The sequence below is a fragment of the Podarcis pityusensis genome, assembly GCF_964106645.2.
Source record: "Podarcis pityusensis genome assembly, chromosome: 9".
In the NCBI taxonomy this organism is placed as follows: Eukaryota; Metazoa; Chordata; class Lepidosauria; order Squamata; family Lacertidae; genus Podarcis; species Podarcis pityusensis.
The window spans coordinates 59,199,652-59,220,333 of NC_138034.1; the positions used below are offsets into that span (position 1 = coordinate 59,199,652).

The 20,682-nt window shown below is 39.0% G+C and overlaps 1 protein-coding gene across 6 annotated transcripts in view; it reads right to left on the bottom strand.

Moving 5' to 3' along the window:
- Nucleotides 1-816: 816 nt before the first annotated feature.
- The window catches only part of PDLIM5 (PDZ and LIM domain 5), a 127,010-nt gene continuing 107,144 nt past the window's right edge, over nt 817-20,682 (bottom strand). For all 6 annotated transcript variants that reach the window (XM_081020757.1, XM_081020760.1, XM_081020761.1 and 3 more), the window contains 5 exons: nt 15,024-15,201; nt 10,027-10,207; nt 8,856-8,976; nt 5,598-5,713; nt 817-4,414 (listed from right to left, as the gene is read on the bottom strand). In XM_081020757.1, coding sequence (XP_080876883.1) covers nt 4,325-4,414; nt 5,598-5,713; nt 8,856-8,976; nt 10,027-10,207; nt 15,024-15,201 — 686 coding nt within the window. In that variant the 3' untranslated portion in view covers nt 817-4,324. The remainder of the gene's footprint in view (nt 4,415-5,597; nt 5,714-8,855; nt 8,977-10,026; nt 10,208-15,023; nt 15,202-20,682) is intronic.

Sequence of the window (20,682 nt, forward strand, 5' to 3'; positions counted from 1 at the left end):
AATGCAGCAGGGGCAAGATTCCTGTAAAGCTGGCTGTAGCTTTTTATAGTCATATGCAGTGCTCCCCCTTTCCTTGTACAAACAAGGTAGAAAACAGCAGCACATTCACCTAGTCAAAAGATACCCAGCTCATAAGAATCTTATGAGGCTACTGTTATCACGAAGTAATTGACCATGTTACTATAGATGGTTAAGTATCCTAAGGTGAAATCAGAGAATGCTTTGTGCCAAGGCTAAATACAGTATCAGATAAACCCAGTCAGAGGAGATAGAATTGCAGTTCCTATTTACTCTCTCCAGTTTAGAGAGGACATCAGACATCTTTGCACACAACTCTGTCAAATACTCTGTTTTGCACCCAGGATTTGGGAAATTAAACAATAATTTTTTGCAAACAAAGTGTAAAGGGGTATGGGGCATCAAATTTAGATTTAAGCATGCTGGGGTCTTGTGAAAACACAGGTTGCATTCGCACAACCAAATCCTGGCTTAATTAAGATGGGAAATGCATGAGCTCCTTGCACTTGAAGGCAGGCTATTTATTCCCACTTTGCTCCTCCTTTTGCAGGAGTTGGAAAACAAGCTAGGAAGCTGCAATTAAACCACAGCTTCCCATTACATGCAGACTAGGAAACTTCCAAGCAAACCATGATATGAAGACATGGTTTAAAGTTGGCTTATGTATGCTGGCCTTAATGGAAGTTATCGTGTACTCCATGGATCTAATCATTTATTGATTTCAGTAGCCAGGTTTTGACAGTGTACGCCAAATCACAGAGATGAGAATTTTTATAAATAAAGGGGGGGAGGATACACTGTAATTTCATGCCTTTTTTATTTATCATGTTGCTGACTTTGCTTTTTTGTAACAACTGGATCCAAAGACAACTGGATTTAGACAAGATGTTTAAAAAAGAGAAAACACGAGAGAGAGAAGCAACAAAGCAAAGCATAACATGCATATCACCAGAATCCATTGACTGGAGCAGAACAAAGCTGAACACAATGATCTGGGAAATCCAAGAGCTGTTTCTGTCTGTCTTGCTTCTGAATGTCATCACTCCCCCACTTCTGAGAAATACTGAAGAAGACCAAAGAGCAACTAGTCCCAGATTTTGCTTTAGCTCTCTTACTACTGGAACTTTAAATATTCTGTTTGCAGATAACTGTGTACTGGCTTATTACAATATGCAAAAACGTTTTAGTGCAGCTAAGATTTTACTTTACTTAATGCCTGATGCTCATAAACAGTTTGGGTTTCAGCTCTGCCTTCTGAAACAAGCTATTTTCTAAGTGAATTGCTCCTAAACTTGCATACAAATGTCCTTCTCTCTGTTATTTTACTATGTTGTTGTTGTTGTTGTTGTTGTTGTTGTTGTTGTTGTTGTTAATAGCTGCTGGTACATTTGGAGACTACCACTTGGTGGAACTGCTTGATAAATTCTTGGCGTTGTCCACTAAGCCATTTTGAATATTATTTTTCAACTTTTGAAAAATAATTGCCAATTGCCAGGTCGTGAACTTTGCCACATCATATATGTGTAGAGAATAAAGAAAACGACACATCTAAAAGAGTTTAGAGATACTGAATTAAAGTGCACTGCAAAAACCTTGGTCACTGCTATTAAAAGTATGGTAGGAAATATAACTTAAATTCCCATGGACTTTACTTGTCTCTTGAGTATATTTATATTTTTGGGTGGTCATAAGTGCTTGGCAGAGCTTACTAGATCCCAAGTTAATAATGAACCATGCTTTAAGGACTGTATCCAACTTAAGTTCTAGAACAGACCTACTGGAATAAGTTGGAAGGGACCCCGCAATGCAAGAACCTAAGTTAGTCATATCTTTTTATTTCAGTGGGCCTGAGCTCAGTACAACTAATGTTGGCTATAACCCTTTGTTTCTATTTGTTTATAACAGAAACCAGTTTAACGCAAACAACTATTAACCAGGTGGGGTATGCAGCCACTTGGTCCAGCCAGCTAAACTGTCCTGCCATGTAGCAAGGACAGAACAATCAATAATGTGCACATGAACCAAAACAGGGGATTCTATTTTCTCATCCTATGTGATAATCTGCATCATGCTTGCTTCCAGGGTATGGAACACTGAGCAGGATTTGCCATGGCACAACAACATAGCCTAACATGTAGCTGAGAGAATCATGAGTCACCATTTTTGACTGGGGGAGTGGAAGCCAGGTGTGCAAGTATAAACTGGCATGTGGCCACTTACAAGTCAACGTTGGCCAAATAGCTTAAAAACCACATTCATTCTATGCTTCTGAAGTTTAAAAGCTAGAATACATAAACTTTATATACCACTTCACTGGAGTGAATAAAGCTGGAAGTGGAATATTTCATGCCCCACAGTCCAGTCTGTGAAGTCACACAATGTGACACAGCATTTCATAATTCAAAGCAACAGTTCTTTGTTTTGTAGTCATTCTTCAGAAGTGACTGAAAACCAAGGCAAGCACAGCTAAACTGGCTCCTATGATCAGCTGGAAAGGATTGATTTACTTTTACTTTAATTAAAAAACCACACACCCCAGTTTGGTAGCATGGCCCATTAATCTTCTATGTAGATTCCACAGAAGCCAACTTATTCTTTCAATGGAACACATAAAATGTATGTGCATAATCACACACTTATTAGTCTTGTTTGGATGACTTAACAGTTACCCAGAGGTTGCAGACTAATTGTTTGCCCTTATTGGAATTTCCCAGCTCCTCTTATAGTAGGATATGCTTTAAAAACAGGTATGGGAACTTGTAATCTTCCCGAAGTTGTTGGACTCAAACACCTATCAGCTCCAGCCAGCTATCCCAAATGTGAGAATGATGGGAACTGAAGTCTAAAAACATCTGGATGGCGCTACTTTTGCATTACAGTAAAAATTATTTCCCTTCTTTCCACTTTCAAAGTGATAAATACTTTGCCTTGCATTTCATTACAAAATCATCTTCCTAACTCTGGAGAAACCAGAGGGATTGGCATGTGTAGAAAGAACGTCAACTAATTCATGTATCTATTTACAAATTATGGCAAGCAAGCAAGCACCTGTGTTAAAATGGTAAATCTATATAATTCACAATGTCCTAACACCACAAAATATTATGTTAATTTTTATTTGATTTACTATGCTCTAGTGCAGTGAGAGTATTGCATCTAAGAAAGCTGGCATTTTTTCATCCTTCACCCTTCCCTTTTCTGTTACACCAAAGAAGTGCACACAATAAATAAATATGTGCACACAATAAAGTAAAATTATATACAAGAAACTATAAGATGTGATCTTACGTAACCCAGATCAGACTTACCCCACCCCAATATTCATCAGTCATTTTCTAGAAACATTTATGACATTTTAAGAGCAGGTAAGTTGCATGTTCTTCATCTGCACTCATACAAGTTATACTCTGCATGGCCAAGTGTCTCATTAATTGGTTAATAACATGTTAACTCTTTCCCCCACATCTTTTAAGGGAGAAAATGAATGCAAAAAGGCAAATATTTATACAATGTGGGAGCTAAAAGAATTGGCTTAACACTGCTTAGTTTCAAATTTCCTAATTACCTACAATAATGAATACTCCCTTTTGTGCCAAACAGTTTCATGTTCTTGGTTATATTTCTGAAATGCATATGATACATACCAGTTAAACTGATTCATTATCTAAAATTGGCCCTCCTCCCTCTCTCTCCTACCTAAGAAGCAGCAACAAACCCACCTTTAGTTTACCACTAGTGGCACTTAAATACAAATGCAAGCTGAGCTACAAAATGTGTGATTGAAACAATATCGCCCTTTCTTAAAAAGAAAAACGAAACAGCCCATCCCACAAAGTCCCAAAGATTTGCTCTCACTAAGAGAGAGCGTCCATCCTCATTTGTCTGACATTACTACTCTAAGTCATTTTAAATCAGGGATAGGGAACCTGTGGCCCCCTCCCCTGCTCTTATTATTATTTTATTATTTATTAAATTTGTATGCCACCCTATACTCTCAGGGCGGTTACAACATAAAATCGCTATATAATAACACAACATACATACTTGGGTTCCAATTTCCATCAATCTCAGCTAACGTGGCCAGTGGTCAGGGATGATGAGAATTTGAGTCCAGCAACATCTGCAGGGCTCTAAATGCTCCTTGTTGTATTACATGAAACAGTCATAAGCTTTATTCCTTCCCCACCCCAATCTCCGCTTCTACAATTAAAAAGTCTAGATAAATACTTCAGTAAGCCTACTGAAAACCAAAACCCAGGAACTTTATTTCCCTGTCAATATGTATTATTCAGCAACCCCCAGAGCTTCAGATGTTCACAGAGTGGGCATGTTTCTTGCAAAGGGGCTTGTCCTTCTTGGAGAAAAAAGTGTGGCCTTCCAAACTCTCACAGCACACCTGAAATGAAATTTAAAAAGGCAGAAATGTTTCTCGTTTCAAAAATTAGCACATTGGTTAATAGCAATGTAGGTGTTTTAGGTGCTCATCACGCTGAATTCTAAACGAACTAGTCTAGGTTTTTTTGTTTTGCTTTTAACATTAATAAAATACAAGTGAAATCTGCAACAAAATGTTGCAATGTAGAGTGCTCCTATTCAGGGCTCTAGCCAATCATGCTCTCTTTATGGATGTCCATTCCTTTATCCTCCCATTTAACCCAAACCAGCATTCCTTGGCTACTGAAGATGCTCAGTCTTCTACCAAACTGTTTTTGGGTCCCCTACCTTAGGATGCTTTCCCCCCTAAGCATACTTTTTGCAAACACTGGGTTTCCCCCACAAGGCTGCTGATGCGTCTCTCTCATGTGTGTGTGGCTGTCTTGCCTCAGCAAAGATCCATACTTGAAAAATGAATTCACTATTGAACTGATTTGATGCAGTGATGGCTTTACTCTGTGAATGTTCTATTGTTGTTAGAAGCCACCAATAACCTTTCACCTAGGAAGGTCAGCCTCAGGAGAGGTTTTCTGGGACAACCAGGAGCTACAGTGGGAAGGATGGTGCGGCGAATGCCACTAGCTTGTGCTCACAATGGGTTGGATACAACTTGTATTTTTGTACTGCTCTTCTCCCAAGGAAAAATATAAATGGGCTCCGGCTTCCCTTTTTTATCCTCCTATGTTCTCTATGAACATAGAGATAGTGACTGGGCTCAGGAGCACCCAGTGAGCTTTATAGTTGAGTTGGGAATGGAATCTCCATGGTTTAAGCCCATCTAGAAACCATTAATGTAGGAAGCACCTGCATGCAGATAAGATGCTCTACCATTGAACTACAGCCCTTCAAACAGAAGACTACAAACTTGTATGTTTGGCAACCGATGGGAACAAATCTGAATGATTAAAGGGTTTTAAGAAAACAGTGTCAAACAAATTCACATCAAATATATCTTTAAGGAGCAAAAAACAACAACAACAACAAAGGCCAGCTTTACACAATAGCAAAGTGCTCTCCAAACAATTATGAAATAGCCATAGCGTACACAAGATAACACTGTTAAAAGAGCATTTTAGAAGTTACTCCTATCTTATTCAGGCTAGCAATAGCATTGCTGCCATTGATAACCAAGTTTTTATACTTACTGAGCACACAAAGCAGGTATCATGCCAAGTGTGGCCCAAGGCTTCCAGGAACCTGTCCCCAGCTTCAATGGGGAATTCACAGCCATGGCACATGGTCCCAAAGAGTCCATAGTAATCTGTGCAGGCAGACACAAACATGGCCACTGAACAAAATGTCTCAACTTGCAAAAAACACTAAATCTGAATAAATGTCACGGTAAGCACATAAGTGCTAAAATAACACGCCATAGGAACAAGGGTGGTGCTGTGGGTTAAGCCACAGAGCCTAGTACTTGCTGATCAGAAGGTCGGCGGTTCGAATCCCCGCAATGGGGTGAGCTCCCATTGCTCAGTCCCAGCTCCTACCAACCTAGCAGTTTGAAAGCACACCAGTGCAAGTAGATAAATAGGTACCGCTGCAGGGGGAAGGTAAACGGCATTTCCGTGCACTGCTCTGATTCGCCAGAAGCGGCTTAGTCATGCTGGCCACATGATCCGGAAGCTGTACGCCGGCTCCCTCGGCCAGTAAAGCGAGATGAGCGCTGCAACCCCAGAATCGGCCACGACTGGACCTAATGGTCAGGGGTTCCTTTACCTTTACCTTAGGTAAGGTATGCCAAGATTTAAGAATTGAGAACATGATCCCCTTTCCCTTTGGCATTCCACCACTACAAAAGCAACACCCAATGTTGGTCATGTCTGGAGTAGAGAGACTGAAACCAATGGGCTAGAGTATTTCCTGTTTTCTTTGTACTACTTAAGTTGGATTATCACCCTATGATTTTTCCTTAACTGAATAGAGACACATCAGAAAAACGAAATTCGACAGAATTGTGGCATTGCAATACCTTTCTTTCTTTCTTTCTTTCTTTCTTTCTTTCTTTCTTTCATCCATCTATATCCCACCCTTTTCATCAAAGAACTCAAGGTGGTGTACATGATTACCCCTTCAATCCTTACAACAACCCTGTGAGGTAGGTTAGGCTGAGAGGCTGAGTGTCCGGCCCAAGGTCATCCAGGGAGCTTCATGGCCAAGTGGGGATTTGAACCTTGGTCTCCCAGGTCCTAGTCCATCACCCTCACCACTACACCACACTGGCTCTTTATTTGCCAGAACCATTTTTATTTATTCATTAGGAAATTCATATACCTCCCTTTCATTTGTGAGAACTGTCAAAGCATCTCACGTAATCAAAATACAGTAAACTAAATAATAAAAATGGAATCCATATAAGCAAATCAGAAACAGACAGCAAGGAAACCCTTCCATTTTTCTCCAAGGAATCCAACACAATATATTCCTGCAACAAAAACAATCTCAGCATATGGCTATAACTGTCATCACCCTTCTCCCAGTGACCAACTCAGTTCCCTAAGATCATATGGATGCTACTTCTACAACTTAAAGGGTTTAGTAAATTTGGTATAACTTACTATTCAAACAGAGCTCATTTTAAATCTGAAAAAGTCCTCCCCATTTCACAGTATCATATTGAAAATGGGTGCACGCCTATTTAACTTGGCTGCTGTTTACAGTTTCAAGAGGTTTACAAGCTTTTCTACAGAAGACAGAAAACAGTAGCCAGGGCAGATTGAAAAGCTTCTGTTTTCCTTCCTTTTCAACCCCAGACACACAGTCTAAGATTTTTCTCCTGTTACGTTAACCATGGTAACAGCAGCCTGAAGTAATCTGTGCACAGAAAATTTACAAAGGACAAGTCAGTGATGTCCTGTATTGACACTTGTTCATCTAATTTCCAGTCTCTGATTCCACAGAGAAATGTAGCTTGAAGGCTTGCTGGGTGCAAAACTGGTGCCTTTAGCTTAGACAACTAACTATTCTTTCTGTATTGCAGCTTCACTACTTCCACTCAGTGCCACTGAGGTTGGTTCCCAGGGTTTACACCGCCATCTACTCTTAACTACTGCCAAGTTTGAGGCATCTCTTGGGTTCACACAGCAATGTGTTATCCTGTACCAAAAAGACAGTTCCTTGGTTTTGCCAATCCTATGTCTTGTTGGGGGGAGGGGAATAGCTTACCACTAACCCACTCAAAAACACAGGAAAAGCAAACAATTGTGATTTTTAATTCTACATTTTTGCATTTTAATGATAAAAATAGGGGAACTATTAAAAGAACAAGGGGGGGGGGGAGAGAATACAAGGGAAAACAAAATTGTTTGCCATTGAAAGAAATTCTGCAAAACACATTCCAATTCAGACATGTGTGAACATGTTACTTTGGGATTCTTACTTTAGTATTCTCACTAGCATCTTAGGCAGTTACTAATTACCAAGGTCCAGGTTAATGAAGTACAGTTTTCTGTAACAGCTAAATAAAAACAGCTGAAAAGTATCAGCGGCTTATTTCCCTTTCTCCATCAGAAAAAGAGCTCTTCCTTTACAGGAAAGAAACCTTTGGATCTAACCCTATACAGTGGTGCCCCGCAAGACGAATGCCTCGCAAGACAGAAAACTCGCTAGAATCTGGAAGCTTGTGTGGTTTTTTTCTGCATTTTAATGATTTTTTTGTGACCATTGGGGCACTCTGCTGTTTTTTAAAAAAATTCTGGGTTTCAATTTTGAAATGCTCTTTACAGTATGTGTGACTTTAAAGAGCACTTAATAAACTCTTGTTGTACTAAATTTGGCTTTGTTTGGACTTTTTTTGACCATAGGAATGCATTAATTGATTTTCAATGCATTCCTATGAGAAACCGTGCTTCGCAAGACGAAAAATTCGCTAGACGAAAAAATTCGCGGAACGAATTAATTTCGTCTTGCGAGGCACCACTGTATAGATAATCAAAATAATGACAGAAATGAACCAAGTGCCATTTTCCCCACACTTTTTCTACCTAATCAGGGACTCCAAATTTACTTAAATCTGATTTTATAGTTTTAACTGATTTTTACCCTTTAAATCTATTGTCTTTTTAAGACACTGCTTAGAGGCAATTGGAGTTAAGCAGTATATTAAATTGTTTCTTTAAACCAGGCCAACTCAACCTCGGCCCTCCAGATGTTGTTGGCCTACCACTCCCATGATCCCTAGCTAGCAGGACCAGTGGTCAGGGATGCTGGGAATTGTAGTCTCAAAACATCTGGAGGGCTGAGGTTGAGAAAGCCTGGTTTAAACAAACAAGACAAACTAGGGAAGCTCCATCTGTAAATGTTTGAAGTACTGGTAACAGCAAGGGATGGGTCTTGTTTTATAGAGGAAAAACATGATGCTGATGTAACTAACACAAGTATACTGAGTCAAGAAAAATGCTCACCTGTCTCACAGTAGGGATCACCATCCTCCAAATGGAAAACGTTGTTGCGTATGGGCTTGTGACAAGCCACACACACAAAGCAGGAAACATGCCAGGTTTGTTTCAAAGCATTTATTACTTCCTAGTTGCAGGAGAGACAAAAAAAAACAACAACACCATGTTGATCACTATAGGACTGGAATGAGATGGATTGCTGTTCTCTTGACCATGAAGAAACCCCTTTTTCTTACAAAAAAGGAAAGAAAGGAAAGAAACTGGAGAAAACACTGAGGAATGTAGGTCTTGAACCAGATTTTCTGAAGTTACTGCCATTCGTAGGCTGAGAATCATAACAAGGGAGCAAGGGATGGATGAGTTCAGGTCGCCCCATGCCTATGAATCTGAACGTATAATTTGAACAATTTTTTTTTGCCCTGAATAAATTTCATACCTAAATGTTTTACGTAGCAGGTGCTTCTTTTTTTACAAGCATCTCAGGCAGAACGCTACTCGGGGTATTATGATTACAAATTTCACAGGTTACTAGTAAAGGCTTCATAGAGACATATTGGTTTGTTTCTGTGTTGTTATGTATTTTGTGTTCTCATTTTTTTATTTTTATGCTGTGATCTTTGGATGAAGGGCTGTGGAATGCCCTCCCATCAGATGTCAAGTCTTTTAGAAGACTGTCTTTTAGAAGACATCTGAAGGCAGCCCTGTTTAGGGAATGTTTTATTGCATCATCATTATTATTATCATCATCATCATCATCATCATCATCATCATCATTAATTCTGCTGGGAGCCGCCAGAGTGGCTGGGGAAACACAGCCAGACCGGCGGGGTATAAATAAATTATTATTATTATTATTATTCACATTTTAATCATCATCACAATTCAGAGATTATGAAGTAGGCTATTGCATCGTTCCCGACAGCCTCCAGCCCATTCATTTCTGAACTTAAATCTAACCAGGGACATGATAAAAAGTCTTTCCACTGCCAGTGTATTATTTAACCTTGTATAAGGTACATGAGAAGGAGTTTCCTGACTTTCTGCAATTCAGTCTTTTAAAGGTGGTTACGAGGTTCCACGGTTAGGTCTGCATATGTCCCAATACTTCTGAACTGATCTAGCGTTAAGGATTCCAACATCTAGTTCAAAACTTTAACAGGACAACTTTATCACTTACCCCAAGTATCTTCCTCTGGCATCGGGCACATTCAGGGGCAAGGAACTTCTCGTAGCAGCCCTCACAGTAAAGAGCTCCCTTTTCTTCCACAAAGCCAATGTAAGCCATGGAGGTTTTGCAGTGTGCGCAATTAAACTCTTCTGGGTGCCAAGATTTTCCCAAGGCCACCAGGAAAGGCCCTCTGTTTTGAACAGAAACAAGATCATCAAATGCTATGCAATTAGAAGCAGGGAAAAGTGGACAATTTTCACATTAAGAACATGCCGATAACATATCTTAAAAGCAAAGCTGATTTATTGTGTATGTGTATATATATATATATATATATATATATATATATAATGAGAGAATGAAAAGGTACAATGGAATGTAATTACATTATGTTCAACAGCTAGTTTAAAGGTTTTAATAAGTTAAACTCTGCTAAGAATGCCTGCCCTGGTATGATCCATTTTTCAAGGGAAAGGTGTTGAATTAGCATCTCTTAAAAGACAAGACTGTTGAAGAAATTAAAAACTGAAGATGTTGGAATGGAATGTTGGAAGACATCTGAAGGCAGCCCTATTTAAAGAAGCTTTTAATGTCTGACGGACTGTTGTATTTTAATATTTTGTTGGAAAACCCGCCCAGAGTGCCTGGGGAAACCCAGCCAGATGGGCAGGTTATAAATAATTTATTATTTATTAATAAATTTTTTATTATTATTATTATTATTATTATTAGGTTTGGTGAAAAGGGCAAGCATAATGCAACAGGGATGGCCAACCTTTTGTGAGCCAGGGACACATTCAGAAATCTAAATGGAGCACCACGATATGCCTATTTCACAGAATGAAACTAGTGATGCTCAGAATTCTCCCCCCTCCCCACAAAACTCCAACAAGAAACAAGTAAAACACAGAGAAAAAGAAGCAGGTGACACTCCTGAGAAACAGACATCGTCCCCCAACAAACACCTCTCCAATTCTCAGTTCTGAATAACAGAAATTTAGAGGGGAATTTAGAGTCCTTGATGTGCACCGAGCAGGGTGAGTGGGTATCTGAGGGCACCACATTGGGGATGCCATTATTACAGGCATATGAAACCAGGGTCAATTTGAAAATGTAAACGACTGAAGATTCAAAAGTGAGGTAAAGCAATGTTGAAAGTAAAACTACATTTTAAACAAATATGAAAAAGCTCCAGACATTTTATTATACCTTCACCCTGAAACAGAATTAATACTCATTTCTAAAATGAGAATAAATGTACTTTTGGAAGATGAAAGCTAAATTTTAGACTCTGTCATTTCCTGGATGCACGTGAGAAGTCTGGCCATCCGATGGAAAACTCTTGAAGCAGTCCTGTGTGTGGTATGCATCCCCTTTTCATCAACTTCAGCATCAAATTTATTTACAAGTCTTTGGCTTAACCAGTTTCCTCTGCCAAAGAACGGAGGCTATCTTTTAAATACCAGCCGGATCTAGAATTCCTGCTGCATGTTTGCACAACCATTCAAACATCTAGAAAAAGAGGGCACGCTATTTCATTTAGAAAATTGATTTTTGTCTATCTATGGCCTGTTGGTGGCTTTAGAACTTATTGCAAAGGGTTTTATTTATTTTTTACAGTTCTCCATGCAGCTTTAAGAGGACGGTCCAGAATTCTATAGACACCCCCTGCTGCCATGTGATTACCTGAACAGGGCAAATACTGACCTAACCCGATACCCTCCAACCTCTGTACAAGCACCTTTTTACATCAATGCCCTTTCAGTTATGTAGCGATCAAACAATACAAGTCCTTATGTACAACAAAGTGCTCCCTTCTCACTGTGTCAGCAAAGGCTAATTTACCAGACTCATTAGGAACACAGAAGAGGTCCTTCTGGCCCCAGGTGGAATCAAGTTTCCAATTGTCTGCTCTAAAATGATAGACTTGGATGCTAATGAAGTAGGAAGGGAGGAAGTGTTTTTACACCACCTGTTACATTTAGCAAGCAGTTTTTTTTATACTCGTTATATTTAAGTTTTCTGCTGTGATTTTACAGTTTGACATTGCAAAGTGAACCGCTCAAAGCAGTACAAAAGTCCCAATTTAAGGGGGTGGGGAAGCAACTGTTTTCTTCCAGTATTCATGACTTCTGCAGTTAAAAGTGCCATGTTTAATGCATGGAATCACACCAAGAAAAGACCACAAAGTGATTATAACATTACTTTCACTGATCCAAAATTTAATACTCACGCTCTGAATAACATAAAGTGAATTGCAACACGGGCCAAGAAAACATAAGTGTTAAGTACTGGCTGTCAGTCAATGTACTAATTTCAGTCTCTCCCCCTTCCATTGTACCACTTTGAAGTATCAATAGAACTTACATCTGAATGTACACGCTTAAGATCAGTGCTAAGTCCTTAAATGTTTTCCTAGGAGTAGAACTGTAATCATTTATAGGACATGCCTTGTAGTCTCCATTTATTAATGAATAACAACAGTTTGGATGAAGTTTAAGCCTGCTTCACTGATTGCTTCCTGCACTCAAATTGCTTTCTGTTACTATAGTTGTGGTCAGATACTCAGAACCAGTATTACTTTCAGAATTTTTAGACACGGATGTGCTCCCATGGTTGAAAATATCCAATATTTCTATATCCTGTGTTTCCACATCCAATGTGAGCACTTTCTTTGATTTGTATTGTTCAAACACTACAGTAACTGAAAGGGCACTGATGGAAAAAGATTGCCGGAGTGTATCAAGTTTGTGTCACTGTTTGCTCTGTTCCAGTAACCAAAAGGCAACAACTCTGGCCTGATTTCTTCGAGTTAAATGAAGATACTATAAAAATAAAAATCACATTTTTATACTGCATTGCTTTTTCATTTCCTGTGTCAGGCAACACTTAACTCCTTATTTATCTTGGGGGATTCCCCCCCACTCTTTTTTAGCAGCTGACAAAGCCTATGATAACTTTGTTTTAGAATGAAAAACCTTTAAAATAAACCATTGCATGTAAACTACACAAAAATACATTAATAAAAATATGGATTTGAAAGTGATAGCTAACTTAGTTATTCTGACATTCAAAGATATGCCATGTTGCATGAGTACTTGAGTACTGTTAAAGAACACCCCGTCAGATCCACATTATAAATATTTTGTAGATTTGTACATATGCAATAGGCCTTTCCCCCCTTCCCCTGCAATGTACCCTGCCAAACCTGGCTCTGGGGTGGCTGACTGAATCCATGGAAGAGCACACAGGGTGAGGAAAGGGGATATTGTTTTGTCTGGGAAGCTGAAATGCTTGCACTGACAGAGCGATCGCCACGGCGCTACGTTGAATTTGTCATCTGTCTTAGGTTTCAATGCAAAAAGAAGGATTTTTTAAAAAAACGAGGCCCAGGAAAGTATCTATGATGACTAGATGATAACTTGATCAATAATTAAGAAAAGAAATTAAAAAGTTATGAGGTGGCCTCTCTTAAATTTTGGGAGCTGGCATTTCATGGTTATTTTATGTCTCAGTGTAAAGTAACCAAGTCTACAATGCAGTTTGGCTGCAAAACAGGTGTGCTGTGGAATGTCACTTGATCCAGCGCTTACCTTTTCATAGGTAATACTGCCCCAAAGGGCATGAACTGTAATTATGCTAAAACCTCAACCCTGAAGGCTATCACAAGTTTCCCAAACCACTGTAGTGCAAGAGTGTACGGAGAACATGATATATTGATTAAGGTATTGTCAGATGGCTTCAGTGCATATCCTTCTCATCTGGTGTTTTCTGCTTCCTTTCATTTCCTGAATAAAGCACTGGGATAATTTGCCTGCAGATACTGCGGGCATCAATTACACATTGCATCCATACCCATACAATATATTTTATAATTCCCAGCCTAGATATTGTGAGCATTAATTATGCTTTGTTGAGCCTCCTACGTTTTTCTGTGCTCTCTGATACGACTTATCATGGAGAACTGGTGATACAAAGGCAGGACTTCATGGATCCTCCTTGGGTTGGCCCAGAGTTCTCAGAGAGGGGGCAAGGTACGGTTATTGCTTGTCTCCTCGTAATTTTCCTTATGGAATCATGAAAGTCTCAGATCCATTTAATGTGCAAGAGCCAGCTCAACTAAGTCATATGAAGCGGTGGACTAATCATTTTCTTTGACACCCCTACGGTTTCATCATTTACTTGATGACTGGCCACAGTTAAGAGTTCCAATGTGAATTGACTAATCCAGGCAGACAATAATAGCTCTGTAACCTGCCTTGGGGATTTGGGATACCTGTCACTGACAAGGTTGTTACAGAAGGCATTGCTGGAGCACAACCTGCAGGCTGTCAATCATTGTTATTACATGGGTTGAACTTGAAGACGACTTGTCAGAAGCAGTCAAACTCCTAAGGAGCTTGTGTAAGCATAGTTCTAGCAATGATTCAATTGTTTGTTTAATTGCCATTTAAGTTTGATAGAGGCGGTATTGTTTAGTTTTATTTTACCTGTTCTGGCCTTCAAAGAAATATTTGCTACTGCATATTTCTTGTTTTATTTCCATATCATCTGCTATTTGCTTTTCACCTTGTTTACCTTCTGGGTCTGATTGCAATGAATACTTATTTGCTTTAAGTTTCCACTTCTGGTGTCTCCTGCTCCTTGTGCCAATGTCACTAAAAACAGTTTCAAAAAGTGTCCATAGCTACTGGGAGTGTATGATATGCAGTTTATATTTATGCTAACTTCCTTCTCAGATTCAAATTCTCATTCAATAATGTGCAACTTTGTTTTTTCTAATATGAATTACACAAACATTAACTATATCTATATATACAATCTGCTTCAAGTAGAGTTCTAGAAACACCAGCTAGTAAAACTTATAATTTATAATGTTTGTGGGGGTTTTAAGAGAAGACCTGGAATGGTCTTGTCTATGGGCTAAGAATACTCAGGTGTAAAAATCTTGTAGATTAACCATTAGAAAGCCTTCAACTCATGTTAAAAGGGGGGAAATTACAAACCTAATTACTTGATTGCAATGAGCACACATCGGAGTTCGCTTTCCTGCTGGAATATGCTCTGCCATCTGAACCAAAGTGTCTTCATCTGTTGGCAGAGGTGGTGGTGCTGTATTTTTTTCACTTGGCACAGTTGCTCCGGGTCTTCCACTCTTGTCTGATGCCCATCCACTTCCAGCTGCTATAAAACAAAATGGAAGGAAAACTTTATAATAAACTATGCTTGCAGTGACAAATATGAGTAACCTCAAAGAAGTTTTGAGGCATAGTGTCAGGGGACTGCCATCGAAAGGGGGGGAAGGAGGCAGGAACATACAGGGAGCCTCCTACTTTGCTGAGCAGTAATACTTCGTCAGAGACTGGGGGGAGCAAAGCCTCAGGCGAAACGGAAGAGGAAAGTTGGGAAGAGGTGAGGCAAAGGCTCACAGATGTTACTGCGAGCCCCAGCACCACTCCCAGGCAGGTTAATAGGGAAACAGATATGCAGCTTCTGTCGCCTAGTTTGGGCAAGGGAGTCAAACGTAAGGAAAAGAGGAGGAGACTGGGGGTGTCAAGGTTCTTATGCTGGGGGGGACAGGAAGAACTCACTCTCGGAATCTGCTAGTGACTGAGGCAGACTTTGGATTTCTGCACTGTACATAGTTTTCACCAAATAAAACCTGGAAAAAGGCAGATTGGAGGCCTGGCTGTTTACTTGCGAGCGACCATACTCATCCCTGACACATAGCATATGTAATGACTGGGTCATAGCTAAGCAACTAGAGAATGAAATAGATGTGTACCTATATATTAATCTGTACTATTATAATTACAAAGTAGTTTATTCCAGGTCATGACTATAAGCCCTTATTGGTTTGTTTTAGTGCAATAAGAGCTCTTAGACTGCAATCCTATTTTATTGTTTGTTATCCGTGCTTTATTTAGTAAATAAGAAAAATGTCATAGAATCATAGAGTTGGAAGAGACCACAAGGGCCATCGAGTCCAACCCCCTGCCAAGCAGGAAACACCATCAGAGCACTCCTGACATATGGTTGTCAAGCCTCTGCTTAAAGACCTCCAAAGAAGGAGACTCCTCCACACTCCTTGGCAGCACTGGTACTCATATACTGATAAAAGTGCTGTGCGTGCCAGCAAAAAATGGTTGCCAAACAAACAAATAAATATACTCCATACTGGTGAGAGTTGATGCAAAACAGTATCATCATCATCATCATCATCATCATCATCATTTCCCATGGCAGCTGAGATCAGCAAAAAGCATCAAAACCCATCTAAAAATACATTGCTGAATCCAAAATGTCTGAAGTTTGGAATCCAAGAACCATACACTCAAACTATTAGTTCAAGAAAAGGGTAGCTATGAATGGAAAATGCAGGGGGGGGGGAGTTACTGGTTTTGAGATTATGTATGTGAGATTAATTTATTTCTATATTAAAAGGTCACCTTTCGTCTTTTGTTATAGCATAAATTTTATTTGCTAATGAAATCTATTTCTTAAAAAAGAACTGTACAGGTACCTGGACATAAGTGCCATTTAACTCAATGGAGCTTATTTCTGAGTATATATGTACAAAATTGCACTTTAAAAAGTTTTTTAAAAATGCTTTAATAAAAAGCTTGAAAAGTTGTACCTCAAAATATACTCATACAAATGGTATGGCTATGAGTACTTAATTGCAAATACAGAGGTTTAAGACAAGGAAACAACGTTTAAAAACAGGTGCTTTCATCAGGTGCAGATTATTGCCAATCAGGTTGTTTTAGCAAAAGAAGTGGGAGGTGACAGAATTTTAAAAATATGGTCGTCATAAAAATAATGAAGACACTGTAAAGAACGATGAAGAATTTGATTTTATTTGGGATAAAATGTTAGTACAACTCCTCCTTTTCAGTTGCAGATCTGGATGAAACACAAAGTTATTGACACTACGTGTCTAACATTACAATGTGAAAACTAGTTTATAGATTTATTATCTTGTTACTACATATATCTAAAAACAGAGTTTTCAGACAGTCTGAGAGCAACTATGCATTCATATTATTTGAATCACAGTGTGACTCAAAAGTGAAACACTATAGATATTAAACTTTAAGCAAACAAATGAGGGATGAATGATATGCTACCTTTTGACACATTTACAAAGGCAGTACAAACAGAAGGGCGTTTGAAAAAAGCATACTTTCATGAAGCATGTCAAGGAATGTTAGGACGTTACCAGAAGTACATTTTAATAAAAGAAGGCTTGCTTCCTTTAGTTAGCTATTACCAAGGAAAAAAGGGCCTTAGAAGAGGCATTTTCCTCATTTGAAAATGGTGACCTGATGTGTACTGTACAATGTTGCATAATAGCCACAGGAACCCAAGCGGGGCCGGGCCACTGAGAAACAAGATAGAGGTGTTGAAATGCTTTAGGAAGCACCAATGTTCTCAGAAACACAAAAAAAACCCTACCACCAAATGGGGTGATCCTCCAAAACACACCCCAATGAGGACTGAGTGGTCAACAGGAGTTACAGAATATTGCATGTCAGCTGGGGTGGAGAACCAGGGCAAGGGGATAAGAGACAGAACTGGCCTGCTTTTGCTGAACCCCAACTGAGCATTGTAATGTTCAGAAACATGTTTACAAATATTCAACTGGATAAAGAAATACCACTCCTTAGGCATGCAAAAAAAAATTTCACCTATTCATATACAAACACAGCATTTCCCATGAAATATTACTACTATTACCATTTCGATTTTTGATATCACTATTTTAAAGCCTTAAAATTAAAGGTGACAATATTTGGCACAGCCAAGGTTTTATTAATAGCATATTGCACTGCTGATTGCCAACTCAATAGTGAACTGGAAAAAATAGTGAAGCATTGGTACAAGGGAGTAAGGTCAGATGTGTGAGGCAGCTACTCTGACAGATGATCTCTTGCCCATGGCAACAATACAACACACTAAATAGTTCAGCACTCACTTAAATATAAGATCAAGTGTCATGTAATGTCTATAAATAACAATACTACTTCAATGTGCACAATTTCATTTTCAACTGCTGAAATGAAATATAGTGCAATTAGACTAGTATACAACAAAATGCTGGTTCTTCAGCAGAATATTAACACACTCTTATACAGTAGCAGTTCTTTATTTCCTGTCCATGTGGAAGCTGAAGGAATTTATCACGCTTAAATAAAAAAATAATTATGGTAAATGTATGAGATACTTTAGTCCCTTAAGATCCCCCAAAGAATCATGGGCTCAGGTTAGCAGCAGAGAAAGAGCACAAAGCATTCAATAGCCACATTTTATTTTATTTTGCTGAATTTGTGGAATACAGTTAAAGCTTTAAATCCTCTCATGATGAAAGGCAGAACAGGAAGGATTATGCTGTTATCATTTCTTAAAATGACTGCGAAAGCTAGAATGTGCACCATGAAAATCAGAACAGGTGCATTAGAGGCCCGGTTACAACTTCAGAGGGTTAGTTTCCTGCTGTAGTAGCTAGCCTTTCATCTCTCAAGAGCTCAGATTAAATGGGCTGTGAAGCTTCTTAATTAAAATGAGCATTCTGGGTTGGCTTGGGTCATCTTCTCATCTGCTGTGCCATAAGCCACTCAAAAGTCAGCACAATTTCAGAGGTGTGTGTGTGTGTGTGTGTGTGTGTGTACTGACATACACATACAAACACCCAGCAAGAGCAGTTATAGAACCTGGGAAGGAAGTAACACCTTGGAGCACCATCACATCCTATTTACACCTATCTATTTATTTTAGTTTGGTTAATTTTTGCATCAAGTAGCATTACTCATTATATATCATACATTTGTGTCTTGGCTGGCTTCATGGTTTTCCGCATGTGATTTTTGCATAGTGTACACACCCAACCACCCACCCTTCTCATGATTTGTGAGATCAAAAATTATGAAACCGATATAACAATAAGGACTTCAAGCTGGTTTGGGACGATATATTGCTTTATCGTCCAGCCCAAGCTCTGGATAATGCCATTGGGGTAATTGGGATGCCATACTGGGACTCTTAAAAGTAGAACTTCTAAGTAATGAGGCAGAAATGGCTGTGAGAGTTAGAGACATTCCCACATTCCAAGACAGCAAGAGACTTCTGCATGGACAGTTCCATGCAGTTCGGAATGATGATGGCAGCAACCAGACCCCCAAAAGGCACAATGAAGATAAACACACAATAAAAACCAGTAGTTAACTATGCAAAATTCACAAGCCATTACCTTCAGGTACAATAAAACTAGGGTTGCCATATGTCTGGGTTTTCCCAGACATTTAAACCGTACTATCCTTGCTACTAAACAGCACTTCCATTTTACTTCTGCCAACATTTTCTAAAGGAGAGATGAGAGCGCTGACTGTAAATCAACTAGCCTGATAAGAAGACCCAGTCTCTGAACTATATTTAAACTAGGGAATGGAAGAGAATTTCATTCAGTTTGCAATTTTAAGTGAACTGACCTGATTCCCATCTCCCAAACTAGTACAATGGACTGGAACAATACAGCCCTCGACTCAAAAACTGTACCAAGTGTCAAAAACATATATTTTAGGATAAAATCGTTAAAAAATATGTTCAATGAGATAAAACACATATTTTAATATGAATTTTTGGATGGATTTCCCCCCCTCATTTTAAAAAAACCAGTTCAATGTGGAAACAAATTCATGAATAAACACATGCAAAATTGGCACCAACTGGAAATTAATTAAGGACAGATGGAAGAGACTAACAGAGGTTACTGTAGTCCCCTACACTTCAGCAAGGCTAACTAGTACAGTGGTACCTTGGTTTACAAATTTAATCCGTTCCGGAAGTCCGTTCTTAAACCAAAGCATTCTTAAACCAAGGCGTGCTTTCCCATAGCAGCGGGGGACTCAATTTACAAAAGGAACACACTCAACAGGAAGCGAAACATGTTCTGCTTCCAAGGCAAAGTTCACAAACCAAAACACTTCTGGGTTTGCATCATTCTTAATCCAAGTTGTTCATAAACTAAGCTGCTCTTAAACCAAGGTACCACTGTAGTTGAATTAGCTTTGTATTCTATTTTTATTTTTTGCCTGTTAACAAGTAGGAAGTGAAATCAAAGTTATGTATGAAGTCTAGATCTAGATTATTTCACTGCATTACTGAATCTATCCTATATTTACTTAACTGTTAACACAGGCTGTAGGGCAAAACATTTGATGGCTACCAGATTGGGGAAGACTGGTCTAGGAACTTGAAATCTTACTCATTTTACATTAAGGTATCCATTCTCACACGTCTCTCCTTTTCCCATTGTTCCTTCTTCTATATCTTTCTCCAGCACACTTCCATACATATCCACGCCCACACAGGCGCATTTACTATCAGACCATATTTCTCTCTTTATTCCCCACCTTTTCAAAGCACTGTAGCAACACCTGAGCTGATTTTGAACTGCCTGCACCTCGTCTAATCATAGCAACCTATGTGAAGTCGGTGTCAAATGCTACCGTTTTGATCTGATAGCACCTCTTTTGCAGAGGTATATGTTGCAATGGAGAATCATGTCCTAATTAACTAATCAACCCTCAACAGCTTTTTGCTATTGCTCTTTGTCATGGGGTAGCAGGGAAAATTAGAACTTCTTGTTTTTTACAAGACTGTCTG